The following is a 10,241-nucleotide window of genomic DNA, read 5'->3' on the forward strand; positions in this document are numbered from 1 at the left end:
GTCCGAGTTATAAAAGTGTCTTTGATACATTAGTACAATTGCACAAAAGGAAACAACATGCATGTTATCCTGCCTACTCCCCAAACACTGGAGCTAAAGGACTAAGTCACTCACAAATTCTGGATAGATATTGCCTTAATAGTGATCCTTAGTCCAGTCTTGATCCTCAGCCTAAACCACTGGGACAATCTCACGCTGATATTAAAAATACAAGTATGAAATATCAACTTGATAAAATTAGGGCTGGATATCAGACCTCAATAATTTCGGACAAAAGACTTCTCTAGACTTCTATTCCGGTCTACAATATGATCTAATTCTATTGATTGTATACTATATTTTCTTGAGGCAACACATGTTTTACCCAGCCCTGGTTATACTGTAATTTCAGCATTGCTACATATTGTTAAAGCATTTTTGTTATAAACACTACCCCCTTGAGATCTAAAAGCACTGTTGGGTGGCTGAAAGTAGTGATGGCCTGTGGTACGTAGCAAACGAGTCATTGTGACCGCACAGTGATGATGTCATCCAAAAACATGACCTGATGAGGGATGTGAACAGCATGTACATTGAACACTCATCATGCAGTGATGTGGTGTTATGCTGTGCTTATCCGCACAGCATCTGACTTAGTTTACATTTTGATTGTTTTGGGTGGTGAAGTAGCATCATCATTTTGGCTTCCATATTATGCCAATAAAAGTAATATCGTTGGATGTTGGAGCATTTCCTACATTTGGATGGATGAAATTCAACTTGTATGCAAAGGTACAAGACATTTTACATAACAACAAAAGACCTCAAATGAGGCCCAGAGACCACTGCAGTAAGAAACATCCAAAAAGCAAGATTCAAACAATTTGAAGTCTCACAAGTGGTGGGGTGAAGATAGAGGTTTAACTTTGAAGGAGAATGTGGATAAATCCAGCACAATCAATGCACTTTTGGATTTTATATCAGTTTTAGACCAATGCAGAGGCTATTGTATTACTCACAACCCACACACTCGTTTGACACCAAATATGCAAGCATGCATAATGTAAACTTCCTATCTTTGGAGAATTTGTTCATGCTTTTATCATGCCACGTCTCAACTAATGTAACTTGTGTCCACCTGCCTCATCCTGTGTGTGCACCACTTCAGCTCCAACTCTTAGTCTGGAAGGAACTCAGAATGACATATCACACCGATTTGAGCCTCTAAACTGAAATGTAATTTTTACTTTTGAAGGTATCCTTGGTCCAAGGTCCTATGTACTGATTAAATGCTGTTTGCAAGAGTATTTAAAAAACAGTTTTTTTAAATTGACATTTTCCAATAAAATGTTTTATTATTATGATCATTTTTTGCTCTCAGTTGTCTATCTTCACAGCACTGTACACAGCAGACGACAACAGGACACTTCAACAATATACACAGACAGACAACAATTCACACTCAGACCAATTCAGCGAGGCCTATTATTTGAGGTGGCTATGGTAGCAGGGATTAGGCTTTTCCCAAAGTGAGCCCTTCTGCACCTCTGTGCTCTGTACCTGCACTGGGGGGCAGTAGGTTAAGGTGGTGATGATTGGGTGTGTGATGTCCTGTGTTATAGAGGTTGCAATGCATGCAATGGTGTTATTGTTTAGCGCTGCAAGGTTGGGTGTGGAGAGACCAAATGTCTTGGCAGAGGTGTTGGTTCTGCATGTGAGTTTGGCTTAATTAATAAAGGATTTAAATAAGCTTATTTACTTTAACTTATTTAATTTAACATTGGGGAAATACTTTTACAACCCACACACCTTCCTACTCTATAGCATAGCTCTTCAGTAATGGTCAGCATGCTATTTGGTTGGAGCAGATCAATGAATCATCTGACAAAAAATCTTAGAATGTTGAAATAAAACAATACATGTCTTAAAAAGACCAAAGTGTGTGAGTTACGCTTTGGTTTATGCTGTCTCATTCTGGTGTCAGTACCATCATCTTAATGGATAAGAACAAACACACACACACACACATATACACACTGCTTTATAGGGGTTGAATTGGCCATGTCACAGTCTTGACTGTGTCCAGTCCACGTACTGGCAGAGCTCTTGCGGCACAGTGATGTTGTGGAAAAGCAGCAGGGTGACTGCCTGCTGGAGCTTAAGTCATCCAAACAAGGCTGAAAGCTTTCACAGAATGGGACTTCTGTACTGGTTCAAAGGGGGGATTGTCAGGATGTAGTGATGCCTGTCAAGTCAGAGCTATTATGTCGGAGTTTGGAAGTGTAGTTTTGCAAACTACGGACAAATAGTTTTCTATAAAGTTATATTTTCTATAACCTATTATAGACTCTTGCTTTGTCAAACTTAATCAGCAAGTTGGAAGGGTCTATGGCGGTATGGTTTAAGGTAGGAATAAGCTAACAGCAGAGGTCTCACATACAGTACACTGTCCCCTTGATCCTTCAGTTTTTTCTGAGATCTCCACTTAGTAAGAAATTTACAAATACAAAAGGAACAAGTTGCAAGGATGGACATAAGATAGGCAGAGGTGGTAACGTTTCAGGGAGAGTGTGAAAGAGAATAGATCATTCAATACTGGTAGTATAAGAAGGGGCAATGGAAGACAGGAGTCAGAAATATAGGTAAAGATTAGACTGACTATTAAATAGCAATGCTTTCGACATCTATCTGCAGCCTCTGGGCTTAAATGCATTTTGTGATATAGGAGATTTTAGAAGAAGCAAGAAAAAAGGACACAAAACAAATCTTCACTTTGACCTAAATTCCAGTATAGGCCATCTGAAAAAGCATAAAAAAACTGTTAACATGATTGTAATATATGCCATCAGTGGTTTCATTCAAGAACAGAAGCATGTTTAAAAGGAATGTGTGACCTTTCCTTTAACAACTCATCTAACCTGGGTCCAAAGATATTTCATTCAAAGGATTGAGAGCTGAATAAGATGCCCTTTAAATAACTGCAGGATGTGGGTATCCTGGTTGAATGTACCGTGATAATAAACACTTAAGAGGATTTACACACAAGCAAAGTAAAAATGCATTCAAGTCGCGGACAGACAAAGAACAGGTGGTTTGGGCAGGACAGAAAACCAGCTCATGGAAAGATTAGAATGGATTTTGAGTCGCTAAGAGACCAAATAAGCTTGAAACATATCAAGAAAACGTAATAAGAAGTTAAAACAACAAACAAACCAAAGGACGTCAGGGATGACATAAATGTGAGGTCACTTGTTGAGGCTGGGGTGCATACTGGTTGTAAGAGAAAAATAAAAGGGTACAGAGGTGGGGAGTGAGGAAGGTACTCACGAATGGTTAAATCCATCACTTGAGACGCCAAGCAGAAGACAGGATGCTCATACATCTCTCTCTTTTTCCCTACAGAGAAAGGGGGAGGATACCGAGGCATGCGAGAGGCCAGGGTCAGAGAGGACGAGTACAGAGGTTTGACCAATATGTGGTTTTCGAGGTCCATACTTGCATTTTTGGTGTAAGATGATATTTAGTATCTTACATTTCGCAAATGTCACGCCATAAAAGCATATTGGTATTATGCCAATATGCTAAGTATTCAGTGAATTAAAATGTAAAATGTATTGTATCAAAGGTGCAATATGTATCATTTTGAAATCTCAATGTAGTATTGATTGTATCATAGGCTCTGCGTCATATCAGTATTTTTTAGTTTTACTGAAGAGGACTGGGAAAACAGCAAGAACTACTCCAAATCAAATTATTTCTTTTATTTTAGATTTCTGCATTTTGTGCTAATATTAAAAAGGAAATGAAAACTCACATTTTATTTGGTCATGATCTATAACAGAACTGTGATAAAATTAATATAAATCTATTACTATACTTACAAGTATAATGGTTTACGTCAAACAATTTTATCATGTCATGTTTATGCCATTTGTTTCTTTGGATAATTCAATTCTTAACAATGTTTTTAACTTTTATTTTGTCACAACATGGATGGAGAAGAGATTTTATGTTTTGAAATTGAAATTCACTGGGTCAGTAAATCATTACATACTCATTGTCACTAATTTTTTGTTCCTCACTAAAACCTTTAACAGAAACAGAATGATTTGTTTTTATAAACATGCATATTATTCTCAAATTATATTGACTTCATTTTAAACATTTTTGGATACTTTTAGGTAGTAGTTTTGTTTGAAATCAAATAGCACATTTTGAAATATATCAAAATTATATTTGATGGATTGAATTTATAACAAATTTTGATAAAAATATGTCATGGTTGTTATTACATTTATTCTCCCTTTGAGCTTTAAATAACCCAGCATTACATAAAATGCCAGGTAGAAACTAACAGATGTTACATAGTTTGTTTACCATAATAATAGGGGTGTATCAATATGAATTGAGTAACGCTATAATATTTCATTAATCACTTAAACTGCACCAGAACCTTTGAGAACCTTCCTTAGAAATATGTCCTCAACTCTATTATGGGCTGTCTACGTTGGATTAACCATTCGTTCTGCCAAGCAGAGGTAAAGAATTTAAATTCTGAATTTCCCCATAGGTCAAGAAACACACCAGTATGATGGACAGGGGTTTTGGGGATAATCAGCAATCACAACTGAGATACTAAGGTTCATCTTCCTTAGTGTCTTCAGGGAGGTGATGGTTTCTTTATAGACATCGTCTTAAATCGACCATTCAAAGTAGTTCAGAGTTAATTGAACAAAAACAATTTGGGAAATGTGGTTGTCTTGTACTCCTTTCAATGTGCATTATCTGATCAAGTCTATTCTATTCACAGTGCAGGATGGAACCTATGTAAACACCTAGGCTAATGACTTCTCCAAAAGCTAATTGGAGTCAGGAGTCAGCCAACCTGGAGTCCAATATATAAGACGTGATTGGATGTGTTGGTTAGAGCTGCCCTGTGCTATAAAAAAACACACACCAATTTAAATTTTGCTATTCTCATGAAGCATTGCCTGATGTGAGCCATGCCTCGAACAAAAGAGCTCTCGGAAGACCTAAGATTTGGTTGACTTGAATGAGCTGGAAAGGGTTACAAAAGTATCTCTTGATGTTCATCAGTCCATGAAAAGACAAATTGTCTAAATAAATTGAGAAAGTTCAGCACTGTTGCTACTCTACCTAGGAGTGGTAGTCCTGTGAAGTTGACTGAATGAGCAGAGAACAGAATGCTCAATGAGGTTAAGAAAAATCCTAGAGTGTAAGCTGAAGATTTACAGAAATTTCTGGAATATGCTAACATCTCTGTTGACGACTTTACGATACGTAAAACTCAATTATGGACAATTATGGAGTTCATGGAAGGACAGCATGGAGGAAGCCACTGCTGTCCAAAAAAAACATTGCTGCACGTCTTAAGTTTGTAAATGAGCACCTAGATGTCCACTCCTGGACAGACGAAACCAAAATTGTTTGAAAGGAACACACAACCATGTGTGGAGGAAAAAAGGCACAGCACACCAACATCAAAACCTCATCCCTACTGTAAGTACGGTGGAGGGGGAATCATGGTTTGGGGCTGCCTCAGGGCCTGGAAGTGTTGCTATAATTAACGGAAAAATGAATTCCTTTATCTAACTTTATCAAAAAATTTAGCAGGAAAATTTAAGGCCATCTGTCCACTAAGTGAAGCTCAACAGAAGATGGGTGAAGCAACAGGACAACGATCCAAAACACAGAAGTGAATTAACAAGAGAATGGCTTCAGCACAAGATAATACATCTTCTGGAGTGGAGTCCTGACCTCAACCCAACTGAGATGCTGTGGCATGACCTTAAGAAAGTGACTTACATCAGATATCCCAAGACAATTGCTGAACTGAAACACTTTTGTAAAGAGGAATGGTCCAAAAATCCTCCTGACCATTGTCCAGGTATGATGTGCAACTACAGGAAACTTTGGTTGAGGTTATTGCTGCCAAAGGAAGGTCAACCAGTTATTAAATCCAAGGTTTCACATACTTTTTTCCACCCTGCACTGTGAATGTTTACGCGGTGTTTAGTAAAAACATAAAAATATATAAATGTTTGTGTGGTATTAGTTTAAGCATTTTTGACAAATTTATGCAGAAATCCAGTTAATTCCAAAGTGTTCACATACCTTTTTCTGCGACTGTATATTATTCTTCTTTAATTTTATTCTGTGGAATTCTATAACTTTTAGGGATTAACCAGTGATAGGGATCTCATATAAATGCAATAAAACCTTCCTAGTGTGTCACGTGTCCTTGTTACAGAGATACTGTATGTTCTGTACATGTTTACCCTAGATTAGCACAGAGACTGCAAGCAGTGAGAAAATAGCAAGTCAAGCGCTGTCAAATAGACAGTTCTGTCAAATTCTTAGGTGTCACATTTATATGTTTTATCTTGTGTATTTGGGACATGTAGAACTAGACAAGTTTGTAGTCCTCATAATGAGGTTGCCAGGTTTGACCTCTGTTCTGTGAACAAAAGCCAGATGACTCTTGCGTTGGTGGGTTAATGACTATCTTGCAAATTAACAAGATACAACATATTAATAAGATTAATTGTGCTAAACTGGAGTAAATCATACAATACATCCAGGACCTATCTCTGTACTGAACACATAGAGATGAAGCTGCAAAGACAGCAAAATGCATATTTCCCAAATGTCAGTGTTCCTGTAGAGGTTTAGAGTCACAGAGACAGTAGCCTAAGTGAAAGAGATATTTTGATGAAGTATCACATTTATGTATACAAACCGAAAATTCTGCACTGAATTAATTCCCAGATTGTTTTGACTAAGCTTGGAATAGCAAGTTTCAGAGGTCTGCGAAATGTTTATGATGCCTACTAAAGAAAACCTGGACCATGCAACAGATAAAAAAAACTACCACAAAGTAGGGTTGGGTATCACCAGAGGTGACCCACGATACGATATTATCACGATACTTATGTCACAATATGATATTGTTGCGATTTTAACAATATAGCGATAAATTGCAATTTATTACCTTTTTTCCGACTTCAAATTGTGTCCCAAAAGGAAAACATTTTTTCTATTGGATTGAAAAAGCAACTGATTTTATCATTATAGTACCAAAAAGTCAAATTCCCATGTGCAATTTATATAATAAATGATCGATACTTGACCTCTGTGTATCAATACATTATTTTCACAGAAAATATCGTGATACTATGCTGTATCGATTTTTTCCCCCCACCCCTACTACAAAGGGCAGTCCCATCATGACTTGTTTATTGGCCTTCCTGATTTCAAATAGCAGCAAATGAGAAGCAGCAAAAGCCAATAGACAAGTAAAAGAGAGGAGTGAGTATGGAAATCATCAGAGAGCAAGGAGGAGGAAGGCAGAGTAAGGAAAAATAAGAAGTATCACTTCAGCTACCAGGCAGGCCAAAGTGGAAGATAGAGGCAGTTTAGGACTCGGCTGAAAAAGAAAGCTGAGGCATGGTGGACGAAGTCAGCTTTTGAATTGAATGCATTTTTACTTACTGTACATTTGATACTAAAATAGGCTGAAGATAAAGCAAAATAAACAGAATGTGCCACTTAAAACAAGTATCGTGTCATTAAATATATAGTGAAAGATTTCTGCAGCTGTGAAGAAAAAAGTTTCAAATTCATATTTGAAATTCAAAAATGCCGTCAAATATACTATATGACAGTATAGTTGCTTTACTCTATGTTTCCCATCGACAATCCACATTTTTCATGCACAATTTACGATAATGCTGTGAAGATTATAATTTGACTGCATGTATGTAACATGAAAGTATCAACGGCTAATTTAAGCTGTTCATTCCAACAGCTGGAAGACAACACCTTGGTTAAAAACAGTACTTGTTACAGTATTTAAAAATATCCTTGGTTAGTCAAACTTGGAGAACATGTTTACTACTTTTGACTGGCTACCCATAATGTTCTATAAGCTTATCAATAATAACACCATAATATAGCCAAATTTTGCAAGTTCTGACACACTGGGTTCAGAAATCCCCTCAACACTGCATTTAGAATCTCTCACATTTGAATCCTTGTGTGACAGGAAACTCTCACAGTGACTCTAACATACTCAGCAGAGTTGTTATATTAACAGCAAGTAGGAACAAAGATGATGGAGCAGTAATTTACCTTCAAGTTTGGCGTATTCTGACAGGCGTTGGTAGTTGACCAGAGCTGCCTGCTCCAGACACTTACGGATCACAGCTTTGACTTCTTCTTGTGGAACCGGAGTAACAATATCTTTCATCAGAACCTAAAAAGGAAAGACACAGCAAAAGTTTTCAGTGTACAGCAAACCATATAATGACAAATGATAAGACAAATAATGATAAATTTCAACAGGTTGTATGCCCACCAGTAGAAGACATCATAACCATATATGTGGATCAATGACAACACTTTTACTGTCCGGTAGGCATAAAATTAAGTGATTGAAGAGATGGTTATAGATGACAGAATGCATCTGTCCAGCAGCAAAAGTTACTTACTCTTTCCAGCAAGGACAGAGTTGCTTTCAGTGCTCCCTCTGGCCGTCCAAATGGAAAGCAGTACCTGTGGAAACAACAGATGTGATTTTTATTTGAACCCTCATCATTGTTCATCGTTGTTGTGCACAGTTCCTACCTGAAGTGTGTAATCTGGTTTTCCAGAAGTACCCGTAGCCTCTCCTTGATCTCCTCAAAGCGCTCTTTCTCTTCTACAGTAACTGTGCCAATACCATCAGGCCTGAAAGACAACAGCGTTCCCCAGCAATGAAAGGTTTTGCAGTCTCTCCAGGCAGCCTGTGTGTCAGTGCTGGGGAATTGAGTAGAGCGCTAACTGACATAAGATACACTTTCAAATGTCATGTCAAAATTGGTGGATAATTGTGCACATCAATGTTTCACATACATGTACATTACGTTCACACATACCTCTCTGAATCTCAACAACAAACCATGATGGGAGACAAGACTTGAGTCAGAGCTCAACAGTCAGATCTCAGCACCATGAGGTTAGGGGTAGTTCACGTCCAGGACCTCAGTTTATCCTTTCAAGTCCTGGGCAGTGTTGGGCAAGTTACTCGGAAATTATAATATATTACTAGTTACTTATTACTCCTTTAAAAACTAATATTATTACTTTACTTATTACTGGGTGATAAAAGTAACTAGTTACGTTACTTGTTACGTTACTTTCCAGTGCTCAACAGAATGACAGGGCGGCAGCAGAAGGGGGGGGGGGGACTTAGACTGTGACACAGTAATGGCAGTACTTATAGCTGTGGAAAGAACGCCTCTCTCCCTCCCTCCATCCTTCCTTTAGTTTTGGCTTTCAGCGGGCATGAACAACAAAGTCTGGTGGCGCACAATCACGTCAAGGATGGTGCGTTCAGTAACGAGTAACGCAGAGTTACTTGGATTAGTAACTGTAACAATATTGCTGTTTTAGAAAAGTAATTAGTTACACTACTAGTGTAATAATATTATTACAGTAATATTTACTAAATTGGACCTGATTCCACCTCAATGGCATTATCTTAATTAGGTTCCACAGAAAAACAATCCATACCATACAGCATTTCGGGAATATTCTAAAATAATTTATGGCATTCTTTAATTGTCAGCCATTGATCACTGTGGTGACCTGTCCAGGGTGTACCCCGCCTTTCGCCCGATTTCAGCTGGGATTGGCTCCAGCCCCGCCACCCTGTATGCAGGATAAGCGGTTGACGATGGATGGATGGATGGATGGATGGATGGATGGATGGATGGACGGACGGATGGATGGATGGATGGATGGATGGACGGACGGACGGATGGATGGATGGATGGATGGATGGACGGATGGATGGATGGATGGATGGATGGATGGATGGACGGATGGATGGATGGATGATCACTGTGGTAAATCTATAAAAGGTTTCATTGATGTTTCAGTACAGAACAATATTAATACCACAAACAAAATTGCACAATGCTGAAATCGTTCTCAATCTTTTACTGTGTATGTAAAAATCTGAGTCAATCTCATTTTCTGGTAACACTAGTAAAAAGTTGCACTGTAGGGGGCAATCCAACTCAGGTTGGTACAAAAGAAATACCCCAGTGTGAACATACCTTTATTGTTGGAAATCCTAACCATCCCAAAACTCTTGATATGATGATATAAGAAAATACACAAATCAAGGCAAATGACAGTATGTGCCCCCAGCACCAGGACGCATGAAAATTATAATGACTGTTATTTAACATAACATG

The 10,241-nt window shown here is 38.0% G+C and overlaps 1 protein-coding gene across 4 annotated transcripts in view; it reads right to left on the bottom strand.

The window, feature by feature from the left end:
• The window catches only part of LOC123956496 (calcium-dependent secretion activator 1), a 153,601-nt gene that overhangs the window by 66,056 nt on the left and 77,304 nt on the right, over positions 1-10,241 (bottom strand). For all 4 annotated transcript variants that reach the window (XM_046028711.1, XM_046028713.1, XM_046028710.1 and 1 more), the window contains exons 12-14: positions 8,626-8,727; positions 8,490-8,553; positions 8,131-8,254 (exon numbers count right to left, since the gene is read on the bottom strand). In XM_046028711.1, the coding sequence (XP_045884667.1) occupies positions 8,131-8,254; positions 8,490-8,553; positions 8,626-8,727 (290 nt within the window). The remainder of the gene's footprint in view (positions 1-8,130; positions 8,255-8,489; positions 8,554-8,625; positions 8,728-10,241) is intronic.

Source organism: Micropterus dolomieu, linkage group LG18 (assembly GCF_021292245.1).
Source record: "Micropterus dolomieu isolate WLL.071019.BEF.003 ecotype Adirondacks linkage group LG18, ASM2129224v1, whole genome shotgun sequence".
In the NCBI taxonomy this organism is placed as follows: domain Eukaryota; kingdom Metazoa; phylum Chordata; class Actinopteri; order Centrarchiformes; family Centrarchidae; genus Micropterus; species Micropterus dolomieu.